The 16,362-nt window shown below is 56.4% G+C and overlaps 1 protein-coding gene across 1 annotated transcript; it reads right to left on the reverse strand.

Annotated features, from left to right (window-relative positions):
- Window positions 1-1,444: 1,444 nt before the first annotated feature.
- LOC100078521 (keratin, type II cytoskeletal 8) lies at window positions 1,445-11,462 on the reverse strand. Its single transcript, XM_001507256.4, has 9 exons — window positions 11,079-11,462; window positions 7,309-7,517; window positions 6,601-6,661; window positions 6,240-6,335; window positions 5,465-5,629; window positions 4,604-4,729; window positions 3,429-3,649; window positions 2,953-3,011; window positions 1,445-1,934 (listed from the first exon to the last, which is right to left on the reverse strand). The coding sequence occupies exons 1-9, from the start codon at window positions 11,370-11,372 to the stop codon at window positions 1,762-1,764; spliced, it is 1,404 nt and encodes a 467-aa protein (XP_001507306.1). The 5' UTR covers window positions 11,373-11,462; the 3' UTR covers window positions 1,445-1,761.
- Between the last annotated feature and the right edge of the window lie 4,900 nt (window positions 11,463-16,362).

Consider the following 16,362-nt stretch of genomic DNA (forward strand, 5'->3'; position numbering starts at 1 on the left):
ACCCCCCAATCCAGCCCCACAGCACTTTTGTCCATATCTGTAATTTTATTTATTTCTATTAATGTCTGTCTCCCCCGCTAGACTGTAGGCTCATTGTGGGCAGGGAATGTATCTTTACCGTTATGGTAAGCGTAAGCGTTCAATAAATGGGATTGAATGAATGAATGATAGTGTGCTTGTTTGTCTGGGAGAGGCAGAAAAGGGGGGACGGAGGCCGGGGGTGGGACAAGAAGGGTCAGCCGGCACAGTCGAGACCCCCCGGGAGCCAGAAGGTCACGGGTTCTAATCCCAGCTCCACCACTTGTCTGCTCTGTGACCATGGGCAAGACACGTCACTTCTCTGTGCCTCAGTTACCTCATCTATTAAGTGGGGATCGAGACTGTGAACCTCATGTGGGACAGGGATTGGGTCCAATCTGATTTCCTTGTGTCCATCCCCGCACTTAGGACAGTGCCTGACACATAGTAAGCCTTTAACAAATACCACAATTATTACGATTATTGGCCCAGGTGCCGGGAAAGGCCCTTCCGTCTCTCTCCTTGCCCACCCAGAAGACGCTGCCCTGACGCCCTGCCAGGCCTCGGGACCAGAGTTGGGTGTCGTGCCCGCAGCCGGGAGGGGTCCACTGGTAGAGTGGGCAGTGATAGGGAACGAAATCTCTCCCGCTACGGGCAGGTTGCTCAGCGAGTGCGGACACCAAGAAGAAATGTTTGCTCTTCCCCGGGGAGAGGTCCGGAGGAGTGCCAACTAGGGGCCCGAGCCATGGCCCCCAGAGGCTGGGACACCGCCTTGGTGGACACCAGCCACAAGGTCCAGCCCCCTCTCCTGTGTCCTATCCCCTGCAGAGCCCACCCACCCTCGGAGCAACCAGAATAGACCCAAACCAGTCTCCAGGGGCTCGGTGGGCACGAGAGGCATGGTGTTGCCCTGGGAAGATGAAGCATAAGTAGTGGATAGAGCATGGGCCTTAGAGTCAGGTCATGGGTTCTAATTCTGCCTCTGCAGCTTGTCTGTTGTGTGGCCTTGGGCAAATCGTTTAAATTCTCTGTTCCTCGGTTCCCTCATCTGTAAAATGGGGATTGAGACTGTGAGTCCCATGTGGGACAGGGACCGTGTCCAACCTAGTTTGCTTGGATCCACCCCAGTGCCCGTCACGTAGTAAGCGCTGAACAAATACCACTTCTCCATGCCTCGGTTACTCAATCTGTAAAATGGGGATTAAGATGGCTAGCACCATGTGGGACAGGGACGGTGTCCAACCTGATTAGCTTGTTATGTACCTCAGATCTTAGTATAGTCCCTGGCACGTAGTAAGCGCTTAACAAATACTATTTTTTAAAAAGGTCTCCGAGTCTGGACCCCCGCTCGGGACAGACCCACTCCCCATTAAGCCCCCACACTGCAGTCCCTCCCCCTCAACAATTAAGGAGACAGAGCCGGTCGATCCATCAATCAGCAAACTATATTGAGCATCTAACGTACCGAGCACTTGAGCGTCCAATGGAAGCGAAACTTTTGCCCGCTGCCCTCATGGGGCTTTTATAGTCTGATGCATGGCGTGGAGGGGGGAACAGCACCAGCTAGGACTCTTATCTTCCTTCTTTTCTGAGGGGGTGGGAGGGTTTAACCTCGGACCCCCCAAAATGCGGGTAATTTGGAGGCGGGGGCTGTGAATCCCCCCAACCTTGTCAGTGGTGCCCAGGCACCCCCGGGGATGTCTTGGCTCTGGGGTGGGGGGCGGGGCGCGTGCCCCTGTTCACTTAGAGGACATCGGAGGACTCGGACACAATCTTCCCGTCGCGGCTCTCGATCTTCTTCACCATGATCACCGCCTTGGCGTTATGGGGGGCGGGGGGGATGATGGGCTGCAAGAAGTCTCTGCCGTTGAAACCCACCCCCGGGTTCATGATCTTATAGGCCGCGTTCAGTCCACCTGTGGGGGCGGCCAGGGGTCAGCCGGCACCCAGCGTGCCCCCTCGACTCCCCGGCAGTGACCCGTCCCCGTCCCCCTACTCGTCCCCCAACAGGCCACCCCGGCCTCGCCCCTCGAGGCCCTCGTTCCTTACACGCTCGTTACAGAGATACAGAGAGCACCAAAGCCTGAGTGTGTGCATAGAGAGACCGACCTAATGGCCATGGGGGCATTCTGAGGGCACCTTTGAGGGCAGGCAATGCGTCTCCTCCTTCCCTCTCTGTCCTTTCCCAGTGCCCAGGAGAGGTTGTGGATGCCCTGTCTCCCCCCTACTTCGACTGGCAGCCCTTAAAGCGCAGGGTCCGTGCTCCTCTACCTTCTCTCCCTACCCAGGATCTAGCACAGTGTGCTTATGTTCTGTCTCCCCCTTTCAGCTGGCAGCCTCAAGGGCAGGCGTTGCATCTCCTTTGTTCAGGAGAGAGGGAGGGAGAGAGACAGGGAGTGTGTGTGTGTGTTTGTGGATGTGTGTATCTTGTCTTCTCTATTCCTCTGTTACCAATTTGTACATTCCAAGCGCTTAGTACAGTGCTCTGCACAAAGTAAGTGCTCAATAAATACTATTGAATGAATGAATGAACTGGGAGCCTCTCAAGGGCAGGGGCTGCATCTCCTCTTTCCTCTATCCCTCCACCAGTGCCCAGGAGAGAGAGACAGACAGAGAGACAGAGAGACAGTGTGGGTGTGTGTCCCTCCCCAGTTTCCCCGCTTCAACTGGCAGCCCTCGAGGGCAGGGGCTGTTTCTCCTCCTCTTCCCTTGCTGCTTCGTGGAGGGGCCATTCATGCATTCAACTGTATTTATTGAGCACTTACTGTGGGCAGAGCACTGTACTAAACACTCGGCCAGCACAGGGCTCTACCTCCCGGGAGACCGACTGGCCGCCTTGGCAGAGCCAGAGGCAGGGGAACGACCGAGTTGGAGCCGTTGCCCTCCCCGACCCCGCAGCCCCACCCCGCCTCCCACCGGGCCGCGGCCGTTAACCTCTGTAGCCGACGACAGCCTTGGCGTGAATGTTCATCTTCTGCATCCCGGCCTCCAGCCTGTACAGAGAGAGCACCGATCCAGCCTCAGCCGCTCCGGGACCCAGGAGGACCCAGTTCCCCATCCCGGTAGAGGCTCAGAACGGGGATCGGGAGAGGAAGGGGGAGAAAATGGATGGGTGTGGTGGAGGGGGGAGAAGCAGCGTGGTCTAGTGGATAGAGCCCGGATCTGGGCGTCAGAAGGTCATGGGTTCTAATCTCGGCTCCCCACTCGTCTACTGCGTGACCTTCGCTTCTCTGCGCCTCAATCTCCTCACCTGTGAAATGGGGATCGAGACTGCGAACCCCACATGGGACAGGGATTGACTCCAACTTGGTGATCTCTTGTCTAGCCCGGCGCTTAGTACGGGGCCTGGCACATAGGAAACGCTTCACAGATACCGTAATTATCGTTATTTTTAAGGTGGCCACTCCCACCTGTTCTCCTCGCCCTCCAGCAGCTTGCGGTAGGTGGCAATCTCGACGTCCAGGGCCAGCTTGATGCTCAGCAGCTCCTGGTACTCGCGGAGCTGGCGGGCCCGTTCCTGCTTGGCCTCGTGCAGGGCGGTCTCCAGCTTCTCCAGCTTGGCCTGGGCGTCCTTGAGGGCCAGCTCACCGCGCTGCTCCGCGTCGGCGATGGCGGCTTTCAGGCCTTGGTTCTACGGCGAAGGGGGCGGGACATGGGGTTGGGGAGTGAGCACCCAGGGAGCAGTCGGTCAATCGTATTTACCGAGGGCTCACTGTGTGCGGCGCACTCTACTAAGAGCTGGGGAGAGTCCGATCGAGACACACTCCTTGCCCAGAGCGAGCTTACAGTCGAGGGGGGGAGACCGACGTTAATAGAAATACATAAATGGCAGATAATAATAACAAGAATAATAATGATGCTGGGATTTGTTAAGTGCTTACTGTGTGCCAAGCACTGTCCTAAGCACTGGGGTAGCTACAAGGTCATCAGGTTGTCCCATGTGGGGCTCACGGTCTTCGTCCCCATTTTACAGATGAGAGAACTGAGGCAGAGAGAAGTGAAATGACTTGCCCAAAGTCACACAGCTGACCAGCGGCGGAGCTGGGATTAGAACCCACGACCTCTGACTCCCAAGCCTGGGCTCTTGCCACTGAGCCACAATATTGGGGCCGGGGGCGGGTGGGGATGACGAAGCAGCGTGGCTTAGCGGCAAGAGCCCGGGCTTGGGACTCAGAGGACTTGGGTTCTAGTTGCGGATCTGCCATTTGTCTGCCGTGCGACCTTGGGCAAGCCACTTCACTTCTCTGGGCCTCAGTTATCTCATCTGTAAAATGGGGATTAAGACTTTCAGCCTCACGTGGGACACCTGATGACCTTGGACCTACCCCAGCGCTTAGAAAAGTGCTTCGCCTAATAAATGCCATCTTTATTTTTATTATTATGAATAAAGGTAGCAAGTCAGGGGGTGCAGAAGGGAACGGGAGACGTGGACGGGAGGTTTAGTCAGGGAAGGCCTCTTGGAGGAGATGGGCCTTCAATAAGCCTCTGAAGCGGGGGGAGAGTGGTGGTCTGTCGGATAGGAGGAGGGAGGGCGTTCCAGGCCAGAGCAGGAGGGAGACGGGGAAGGAGGGAGGAGCTCACGCACCTGAGCCTTGATGGCATCGATCTCGCCCTGCAGGCGGCTGATGGAGCGGTGAATCTCGGAGATCTCCGACTTGGTGCGATTCAGGTCGTCGCCATGCCGGCCCGCCCGCACCTGCAGCTCCTCGTACTGCCAGGACGGGAAGACCCCAGGCGTGGGCCCCCAGGCGTGGGCCAAGGGGGCACCCTCCCCCCGCCCCCAAAATGTCCGGGTCCATCCCCCCATCCCCCCATAAATGGGAAGTTCTGAGAGGCCAGGGACCATATCCGACTCCACCGGACTCTCCCAAGCTCTCAGTGGCTTCAGTTCTCTGAGCCTCGGTTACCTCTTCTGTAAAATGGGGGCTGAGACTGGGAGCCCCAACTGGGACAGGGCCCGTATCCAACCTGATCAGCTCGAATCTACCCCAGCGTTTAGGATGCCGTCTGGCACGTAGTAAGCATTTAACGAATACCATAAAAAATAGTAAGATAGGCATTCTATAGATACCGCTGAAACATCAATAGTTGTGGCATCCACGAAGTACTTCCATGCCAAGCGCTGTGCGAAGGGCTGGGGGAGGTACAGGATAATCAGATCGGACACAGTCCCACGTGAGGAAAGAAGACAGACAGAAGGAAGGAGGGATCTTCTCATTTTACAGAAGGGGAAACAGGCTCGGAGAGATTAAGCGACTTGCCTGAGGTTCCACAGCAGGCAAATAGCGGACCTGGAACGGGTGGACGGACTAGAAGTGCTTCGCTTCCAGCTCTCCCTCCCACCCCAACTTTGCCGGAGAGGGGGCTCCTTCCCGAGCTGAACGGTCTCCCTTGAGTCTACCCTAAAGCCCTCCCGCTGCAGCCTTAGCTGGAGGCCCGGTCTGACCTTGATCTGGTACATGCTCTCGGCCTCGGCCTTGCTGCGCTGGGCGATCTCCTCGTACTGGGCCTTGACCTCGGCGATGATGCCGTCCAGGTCCAGGTGGCGGTTGTTGTCCATGGACAGCACCACCGACGTTTCCGAGATCTGGGCCTGCAGCTCGCGCAGCTCCTGGGATGGGGGGGGGGGGGGGGGGCGAGTGTGACAAGAGACGTGACTTCCCGATCTCCCACCTGCCCATCACAGGCCAGTGCCAACCTGGGGCCGGTGTCTGTCTGTTGTTCTACTGGATCCTCCCAAGCGCTTAGTACAGTGCTCTGTGCCCAGAAAGCACTCGATAAATACATTTGACTGACTGACTAAAGGCGGGCTGAAACCAAGCTGAACCCAGAGGAAATCCGGGACCAGGAAAGCCCCCTTTAGACTGTTGTTGTGGGTAGGGAGCGGGTCTGCCAACTCTGCTGTATTGCACTCTCCCAAGCGCTTAGTAAAGTGTTCCACACGCACTAAGCGCTCAATAAATGCCACCGCTGGATAAACAATAAGGACGAGAAACAGTGAGTCTGAGGCAGCCTGGGACGGGGGCGGGTAGACAGTTGAGCAGGCTGGTAGATCCTGGAATTTATCGGCATGGGGGTTGAGCGGGGAAGGGGACGGGGCGAGGTGCCAAGGCAGCCCGGCGTCTGCGCTGAGTACAGTGCTCTGCGCACAGTAAGCGCTCAATAAATACGATTGAATACTGCCAGGGCTCAGGTGGGGGTGGGCACAGGTGGGGGCCCACCTCCTCATACAGCTGCCTCAGGAAGTTGATCTCGTCCGTCAGACCCTCCAGTCGCGACTCCAGCTCCACCTTGTTCATGTACGCCGCGTCCACATCCTGGGGGTGGGGAGAGAGGGGGAGAGGAGTTGGGGAGAGGGAGAGAGATGGGCTGTCTGTCCAGGGGCAGTGAGGGTGGTGACCCCTTGAGATCCCTCCCCACCACCAAGAAGGCTCTGGTGGGTCATTCCAGAACAGTGAGGGGCACACAGAGTCATGGTGAGAGAGAATGAGTGGGTGAGGGTCTGGGTGTTTCTGGAGCGGGCGAGAGTGGGGTGCAGCCCACCCCTGGATCCCTCCACCCACCTGCTTCCTGCCAACTCACCTTTTTGAGAAGCACAAACTCATTCTCCTTCTCGGTCCTCTTGTTGATTTCATCCTCGTACCTGCAGGAGAGGGAAGCTGAGTCAGGGGACGGGGCGGGCGAAGATTGAGGTTCCCGCTACCCCTCCAGGACGGGGGGTGGTCTCCCAAAAACGGTTCCCGGGATCTTGACCATTGCCCTGGGCACCTGCCTACCCTGGGAAGGAATGTGTCTACCAATTCTGTCATCGGGCTCTCTCTCAAGTACTTAGTAAGGTGTTCTGCACACAATAAGCGTTCAATAAATACCATTGGTTGATGTCTGCCTCTGGGGCCCTGGAAACCCAATGCCAGGCTGGGCCGGAGCGTGGCTTGGCACAGTGAGCCAGTGGCAGAGGGAGGACACCCAGCACGGAGGCAGGAGGGGCAACTCCGGGGATCCATCAGCAGCTTGGCCGAGTGGAGACAGCCCGGGCTTGGGAGCCAAAAAGACCTGGGTTCTCATCCCGGCTCTGCCACTCTCTTGCTGTGTGAGCTTAGGTAAATCACTTCCCTTCTCTGGGCGTCCGTTCTCTCGTCTACAAAATGGGGATTGAGACTACGAGCCCCATGTGGGACAGGGACTGTGTCCAACGTGATTAACTTGACTCTACCCCAGCACTTAGGCCAGTGCTTGGCACATAGTAAGCACTTAACGAACACAAAGACAAAGATCATCTCCTGGACCTACTTCATCCTGAGGTCCTCCACCAAGGCCTGCATGTTTTCCAGCTCTCCCTCCAGCCTCAGCTTGTCCTGGTCCAAGGATTCCAGCTGCCTGCGCAGGGAGCTGATGTACGACTCGAACATGGCCGCCATGTTGCTCCGGGACGACTTCTGTCCCTGAAGCAGGCTCCACTTGGTCTCCAGCATCTTGTTCTTCTGCTCCAGGAACCGCACCTGGGGGAGGAGGGAGAAATGACTTTACTGGACCACAGCTGTGGCGGGGGCGGTGGGGGGAGACATGACCCTTGGGGCGGGGTGGAGGGGAGGGAGGTGGGCAAAAACGAGGTTTTAGACGGATCAGTGGTATTTATTGAGCGTTTACTTAGAGAAGCAGCGTGGCTTAAGGGATATAGCACGAGCCTCTGAGTCAAAAGGACCTGAGTTCTAAACCCAGTTCCGCCACATGCCTGCTGTGTGACCTTGGGCAAGTCACTTCACTTCTCTGGGCCTCAGTTACCTTATCTGTAAAATGGGGATTAAGACCGAGAGACCCACGTGAGATGCGGACTGTGTCCAAGCTCTCAATAAATACGATTGAATGAATGCACGTACCTGATTAACTCGTATCTATCCCAGCGCTTAGAAAAGTGCATGGTCAGTAGTAAGCGCTTAACAAGTACCATAATTATTATATTATCATGAAGAGCACTGTACTGGATGCTTGGGAGAGGACCTCTCTCTCTCCCTCTAGACTGTAAGTTGACCGGGGTTGGGGAACATGTCTACCAACTCTGCGGTACCGATCCAAGCGCTTAGTACAGCGCTCTGCACACAGTAAGCACTCAATAAATATCATTGATTTTGACAGTACAATAGAGTTGGTACGTGTTTTTCCTGCCCTCAAGGAATTTGCAATGTGGTGGAGAGTCACATCTGGATTATCTACAGTTTGGGAGCTGGTAAGCGTTGGGTGGGGTGGGAGGAGGTTGGGTTTCCACTGAAGTTTGCCCCAGAGTTCACTGTGAGTCAAAGCTGCTCTCCAGGGGACAGGATGGAGCGATTTCTGACTGAGTTGTGGAGTTATTCACGTCTGTCTCCCCGTCTAGACTGTAAGCTCGCTGTGGGCAGGAAAGATGTCTACCAATTCTGTTATATTGGACTCTCCCAAATGCTCAATATAGCGGTCTGCACTCAATTAATACCATTGGTTGATTAAAAATTGGGGGCTGAGGAGGGACACTCTCCCTCTGATGCCCCAGCCCCACCACAACCCACCCCTAGGGATGACCATCAGGTCTTATCCTGACGGCCCCGCACCCATCCCCGCTCCATCTCAGAGGGGAAAGATGCAGCTAAAACCACCCACAACTAGGGTTTCGAAGAACAGAGTGGGGGCTCCTTATCTGGAAGGAAATGAGGCTGGATCTAAAAGAAGCCAGGCGGCGGCCAGGCGGCGGAGTATTCTGGGCCCGGGTTGGGACCCTCCCCACCCTCCCACTAAATCCCACCAAACCAAATCGTTTAAACTGTGAGCCCGTCATTGGGCAGGGATTGTCTCTATCTGTTATCGAATTGTACATTTCAAGAGCTTAGTACAGTGCCTGCACATAGTAAGCGCTCAATAAATACTATTGAATGAATGAATGAAATCCAAGTCCAAGGACTGGATGAAAAGAATCGCAAAATTGAGTGTAAGCTCCTTGTGGGCAGGGAATGTGTCCGTTTATTGTTCTACTGTCCTCTCCCGATCTCTTAGTCATTCATTCAGTAGTATTTATTGAGCGCTTACTATGTGCAGCGCACTGTCCTCAGCGCTTGGAATGGACAATTCAGCAAAAGATAGAGGCAATCCCTGCCCATTGACGGGCTTACAGTCTAATCAGGGGAGATGGTCAAAAACAAGACAACTTAATCACGATCAATAGAATCAAGGGGATGCACACCTCATTAATAAATTATTAATTAATTATTAATACAATAAAATAATAAAATAAAATGCTCTGCACACAGTAAGCGCTCAATAAATACGACTGACTGATTGCCAGAGACCCGCGGGTACTGAAGGGCCCTGCCTCGTCGGAGCAGGTGTTTATTACCTGGATTCCCGCGACCCAACCCAAAAAGTTAAAAGTCCATCCCGGGCTTTCCGCTCGTCCCCTCCCATAATGCCCCGGTCCGAAGGTGCGGTCCAATCCCCCTTGGCCCCAGGGGGCGCTCTCCCCCGGTCGCCGGCAAAACCCGGATCGGATCGTGGGAGCTGGAGGGGGCAGGGGCAGGAGCTGGGAAATTGAAAGAACTCATGGGGGAGGACTGGTCCACCCCCGCCCGGAGACAGATAAGAGGGGCGTCGCCTCGATCTTTATCTGGAGGTTCTCGTTCACCCCCAGATTTACGAGCTGCCCCGCACCCGTAAACTTTGATTTTTGGATTACCCTCCCACCCACCCTCCCCAGGCCCAAACTCCACCCTGGGGCAGAGTCTACCAGGATAATAATGTTGGTATTTGTTAAGCGCTAACTATGTGCAGAGCACTGTTCTAAGCGCTGGGGTAGATACAGGGTAATCGGGTTGTCCCACATGTGGCTCACAGTTAATCCCCAGTTTACAGATGAGGTCACTGAGGCACAGAGAAGTGAAGTGACTTGCCCGCAGTCACCCAGCTGACAAGTGGCAGAGCCGGGATTCGAACCCATGACCTCTGACTCCCAAGCCCGGGCTCTTTCCACTGAGCCACGCTGCTTCTCCCCTAGCACCTGTCCTCCCTCCCATCCTTTGCCCCTTAGAGACCCTCCCCCTCCATCGGGGGGGGGGGTCCCCTCCCCTAGCCTCAAATGGGGGAGGAAGAGAGGGTCCCCTGCAGGAACCTCCAGCTTCACACCTTCCCCTTTCCACCTGCTGCCAGGAGTCCTGGGGAGGGAAAAAGGGGAGGGGGCTAAGAAGGGGGGCCAGGGTCTGGCCTTTGGTCCGAGCCAACTCTTTCCCAGACCTTTGGACGGCAGGGCAGGGGATTAGGTGGGAGGGGGATTGTTCAGAAGCAAAAAAATTAAGCTCCGAAATTCCACTGTCCCAACGGCCTTCGACTGGGATAATAAATCATAATAGTTATCATGGTATTTGTTAATAATCATGATGATGATGGCATTTGTTAAGCGCTTACTATGGGCACAGCAATGTTCTAAACGCTGGTTAAGCGCTTACTCGAATCGAGTAACGAGGGCAGTTTAGGGAAGGGGTCGCTGCTTCCGTTTGGGGGGTGGGGAGGGAGGTATAGGGGCATGGGAAGAGTGAGGACTGTAATAATAATAATTATTATTATGGGATTCATTCATTCGATCGTATTTATTGAGCGCTTACTGTGTGCGGAGCACTGTACTAGGCGCTTGGAAACTACAGTTTGGCAACAGAGACAAGTCATTCAATCGTATTTATTGAGCGTTTACTGTGTGCAGAGCAGTGTACTGAGCGCTTAATCCCTACCCAACAACAGGTTCACAGCCTAGAAGCTAGAACGGTGCTTTGCACATAGTAAGCGCTGAATAATCATCAGAATTGTGGTATTTGTTATGCGCTTACTATGTGCAGGGCACTCTACTGAGCGCCGAGGTGGATCCAAGCAAATCGGGTGGGACCCAATCCCTGTCCCCGGGGGGGGGGGGGGGGCTCAGAGCCTCAATGGCCGTTTTACAGAGGGGCCCCACTGAGGCAGGGACGGTCGCTGTTTACTGTTAGCCCTGGAAGCGCTCAGTAAATACGATGGCTGAATGAGAGCCGCCCCCGGCCCACCCCCGACCGCACCTTGTCGATGAAGGAGGCGAACTTGTCGTTGAGGTTCTTGATCTGTTCTCGCTCCTCCTTCCGCACCCGCTGGAAGGTGGGGTCGATCTGCAGGTTGAGGGGGGCCAGCAGGCTCTGGTTGATGCTCACCGCCTCGAAGCCCACCGCCCCGTAGCCCCCCAGCCCGGCCGGGCGGCCCAGGTAGCGCTGGCCGCCCCCATAGACCGCACCCCCGCCGTAGGAACGGCTGCTGAAGTTGAGCGGGCCGGAGGAGGTCCTCTGGACGGTGGTCTTCTGGGTCACCTTGACGGACATGGCGGAGATAAAGGACCGGCCGACGGAGCGCTGGACGGGTCGAGGCTGGAGAGACGGGAGGTGGACGGTTTTACCGGCCACGGTGGTTTTATAGGCCTCTGGGGGTGGGGCAGGGGCCGGGCCCGGGGGCGGGGGCAGAGCCTGGTCCTGAGCACCCGGACCCTCCCCCCGGCAGAGAAAGGAGAAGCTTGCCCGGAATTTGCAGCCTGGTGGAGGTGGCAGAGTCTGGGGGGAGGGTCGGAGGGCACTGGGGCTCTCAGGCCGCACCCACCGCCCGGCCCCCAGCAGGCAGGGAAGAAGGGAAGGATGGGGAGGCAGGTGGAGTGGATGAAAAGAGGGGTTTCTGCCCCTGCTCCGGGCAGCCCTCTCTGGGACCTCGGTCTGGCCCCCTCGAGGGACACCCCCAGGAACCGACCCCCCGACCCCCTCGAGGGACCATCCTCCCGGGTTCCCCGCCGACCCTCTCAAGGGACCATCCCCCCCCCAAAGAGCCCTCCACCGACCCCCTCGATGGACCACTCCCCGGATCCCCCCCACCGACCCTCTCAATAATAATGTTGGTATTTGTTAAGCGCTTACTATGTGCAGAGCACTGTTCTAAGCGCTGGGGTAGATACGGGGTAATCAGGTCGTCCCCCGTGGGGCTCACAGGTAATCCCCATTTTACAGATGAGGTAACCGAGGCACAGAGAAGTTAAGTGACTTGCCCACAGTCACATAAGGGACCAGCCTCCCCCAAAGGACCGCCCCCACCGCCCACCGACCCCCTGGAGGGACCCCCCGGGTCCCCCTACCCACCCCCTGGAGGGACCATCCCCCTCCCCACCAGCCCCCTGGAGGGACCACCCCCGGCCCACCCAACCGACCCCCCGGAAGGACCACCCCCCTTCTCTGGGGACACTGGGGGGCGAGGGGGTGGGGGCAGAGGAGCGACCCCTCGAATGATCCTCGGGAAAACTCGGTCGATTGGTTAGAACGGGGTTCGGCCCCCTCCCATCCTTGTGCCCCCTACTCCACCGGGGCCCACAGATGGGAGGGGCGTGGGATGGAGTGGATGGACGGGAACAGCGGAAAAACGGGAGCAGGGGAGGGGAGCGGGTTGAGCATGGGGGGGGGGGGGGGATAGAAGGAGATGGGGAGGCCGAGACGGGGAGAGGGGGAGGCTGGGCGAGGGGCGAGGGCCGGGATGAGTAATGGCAAATAACCAGGCCGCCCCCACTACGTGGAGTGGTCGACGCCAGAGAGAGACAGAGATAACGACAGAGACAAAGAGAGAGACAGAGAGACTGGGGCAGGGGAGGGGGTGAGTCAGGGGGCGGGGGATAGGAGGGTTAGCGAGTCCCCCGCCCCCTGCCCCGCCGCCCAGGGCAAGCACCTGTCGCAGGAGCGCGCTATAGCGGGGGCGGGGGCAGAGCCGGTCCTTCGGGGCCGGGGCAGGGGCCAGGGGGCAGGGGGCAGGGGGCACGGGCCGGGCGGAGGGAGGTTCGGGTCCCGGAGGCAGGAATTTCCCAGGGCCGGGACTGAGTCACCGAGCCGGGAAACGGTGAGCCCCGCGGCTGGGGAAAACGGAGGAGGAGCAGAGGGGGAGACAGACTGCCCCCTGGCCCCCCAAGAGGAGCCCGGACTGCGGAGACCCCTTCCCCCAGAAGACCCAAACTGCTGGTCCCCTCCTCCAGAGGGCCTGGGCTGCAGAGACCCTCCCTCCCCCAGAACATCCAAACTGCAGCCCCCCTCCTCCAGAGGAGCCCGGATTGTAGACCCCCACCCTTCCCCCAGAAGGCCCGAACTGCAGCCCCCTCCTCCCTGGGTCTGGGCTGCAGAGACCCTCAGAGGAGGCCGGACTGGAGGCCCCCTCCCCCAGAGGGCCTAGGATGCAGAGACCTCCCCCCCCAGAGGGGCTCGGACTGCAGAGACCTCCCCCTGCCCTCCCCCACCGGGGTCCCGGGATGCAGAGATCCCTAAAGGGTCTGAGCCATATAGTCTCCCCAAGAGGGGCCCAGACTGCAGAGACCCCTCCCCCCAAATACACACACACACACACACACACACACACACACACAGAGGCCGGGTGGCAGAAATCCCAGACAGGTTTCAGTTTCTCCTCCCCCACTCCCCCCTCCCACTCCCCACATTTTATTGGAAACCAGTTTCTCCAGGATCACGCCCCGCCCCGGCCTTGGCATGGTGTCCATCGACGCCCCCAGGGTCCGGAGAGAATTGTCGCTTCTCCTAAGTGACAGGGATGGGGCGGGGGTCAGGGGTCAAGGGGCGGGGGTGGGGCGCAGGTAAGAGCCTCCTTGTCTAGGAGGACCTTGCGGGAGGAGGGGCGAGGCCGGTAGGGTTGCTTCTCCTACTCGTCCCGAGCCTCTTTGCGGGGGGTTTCTGCAGCCTGGACCTCTTTTGAGGGGAGGTCTCTGCAGTCCGAGCTCTTCTGGGGTCTCTGCATCCCGGGCCCACGCGGGGTCTCTGCACCACAGGGACTCTGGGGGTCTGAGCAGTCCGGGCCCTTCTTGGTGGAGGAAAGTACTGGAGGGGTCTGCAGTCTGGGCCCTTCTGGGTGTCTCAGCATGTCGGACCTCTCTGGGGGTGGTCTCTGCAGTGCGGACCCTCTGGGGGGGTCTCTGTATCCCAGGCCCTGCAGTCTGGATCCTTCTGAGGGGTGGTCTCCGCTGCCCGGACTCTTTGTGGGGGATGGAGGAAGGTGGGGGTTCTGCTAGGGACATTCTGGGGTTTTCTGATGCCCTGCACCTAGGAGACCCCCCCAAAACACACACACACACACACAGTACCCATCAGCATTCTTCAATGAGTGTGAGGAGGGGGAATTGGGCCAGAGACTCCCCCATCTCCGAGGAGGGGAGGGGAGGTAAGGCGAGACCCGACTGCTGCTTCCTTCTCCCACCCCATTCCCTCATTCAGTCGAATTTATTGAGTGCATACTGTGTGCAGAGCACTGTACTAGGCGCCTGAGAGAGGACAGTGTAAGAAACAGACATATTCCCTGCCCCCAACGAGTTTACAGTCTAGATGGGGAGGCAGACATTGATATAAAAAAATAAATGACAGATAAGGACAAAGGTGATGTAGGGCTGAGGTGGGGGGGGGAATGAATGAAGGGAGAAAGTCAGGCTGAAGCAGAAGGGAGTGGGAGAAGAGGAAAGGAGAGTTTAGTCAGGGAAGGCCTCTTGGAGGAGGTGTGCCTTCAAAATCTGTTGCCGAATTGTACATTGCAAGCGCTTAGTACAGTGCTCTGCACATAGTAAGCGCTCAATAAATGCTATTGAATGATGAATGGATGGATGGATGAATCAATGAATCAATGAATCAATGAATCAATGAATGAAGAGGGGAGAGTAAAAGTTTGTCAGCCCGTCCAGCGCTGGATCTGGGGAGAGTGGGATCATTCATTCATTCATTCAATCATATTTATTGAGCACGTACTGTGTGCAGAGCACTGTACTAAGCGCTTGGAATGTACAAATTTGGCAGCAGATAGAGACAATCCCTGCCCAACAATGGACTCACAGTCTAAAAGGGGGAGACAGTAAAACAAAACAAAGAGGCATCAATACCATAAAAATAAATAGAATCATAGATATATACACATCATTAATAAAAATAGAGTAATAAATAATATATACAAATATACACAAGTGCCGTGGGTTCCCGGGATGGGTTTTTGGGCAGGAAATGAATCTGTTTATTATGGTAGTGTATTCTCCCAAGCTCTTAGTACAGAGTTCTGCACATAGTAAGCGCTGAAGAAATACGATTGAGCGAATGAATGGTTTCTTCCCAAAGCCCCGGAGTTCTTGGCTCCCGTCCCATTAGCATTCGTTTGCTTGTGGATTTCCATCTTGTTTGCATAGGCTCCTTTATGTCCAGATGCCGAGATCCCTGGATTCGTTGTGGGGGGGAGGCAGATTTCCCTGAAAGGGAGGAGGGAGGAATGGGGACTTTGGGGAAAGAAAGGGAGGGAGAGCAGGGGAGGGAAGGGAAAGAGCAGGGGAGTGGAGAGAAGGGAATAATAATTGTTAAAGTTATCATTATTAATAATAATAGTATTTAAGTGCTTACTATGTGTCAGGCACTGTTCTAAGCCCTGGAGTAGATAATAATAATAATAGAAGTAGGCCAGTCACTTCACTTCTCTGTGCCTCAGTTCCCTCACCTGCCAAATGGGGATTCAAAACTGTTCTCCCTCCTACTGAGATTGGGAAGCCCCCTGTGGGACAGGCACCCTATCCAAACCGATTAACTTGTATTCATTCAATCGTATTTATTGAGCACTTACTGTGTGCAGAGCACTGTACCAAGCGCTTGCTTATCTACCCCAGCGCCTAGTACAGTGCTTGGCACATAGCGCTTTAAAAAAAAAGGAAAAGGAGGGGTGAGCAGAGGAGGGAAGAGTGGGGAGGACAAGGGAGGGGGAGAAAACTCAGTGAGGTGAGAATCCGGAATGGGGAGGGGCTGGCTAGGCTGGTCGGTCTCCTTTTAGGCGGTGAACCATCTCCGGCCAGAGGGACCAGCCAGAGGGAGAATGACTGGTAGAAGCAACGGCCAAAACTTTCTCTCTTGGAGGAGCAAATACCACCAGCTCGGGGTCAGGGATCAGGGGTCAAGGTGCACTGGAGGCAGGGGGGTGACCCCAGGAGTCCTCCCCACCTGCCCCCACAAACCCAAGGCAACTAAACTATCCATTCTGGCCCATAGAAAGGGAAATCCCAGGGGGAGGCCCAGAGAGGTTAAGTCAGATCATCATCATCGTCATCAATGGTATTTATTGAGCACTTAATGTGTGCAGAGCACTGTACTGAGCCCTTGGGAGAGGACAGTACAACAGAGTTGGTTGACGTGTTCCCTGCCCCCCGACGAGCTCACAGCCTAAAAGGGCGTTAATATCAATAAATAATTTATAATTGCCTAAGGTCATACAACAGTTGGGTAGCGGAACTTGGATTAGAACAGCTCCGTGTTTTGTTTTTTAGTT

Source organism: Ornithorhynchus anatinus, chromosome 10 (assembly GCF_004115215.2).
Source record: "Ornithorhynchus anatinus isolate Pmale09 chromosome 10, mOrnAna1.pri.v4, whole genome shotgun sequence".
Lineage (NCBI taxonomy): Eukaryota > Metazoa > Chordata > Mammalia > Monotremata > Ornithorhynchidae > Ornithorhynchus > Ornithorhynchus anatinus.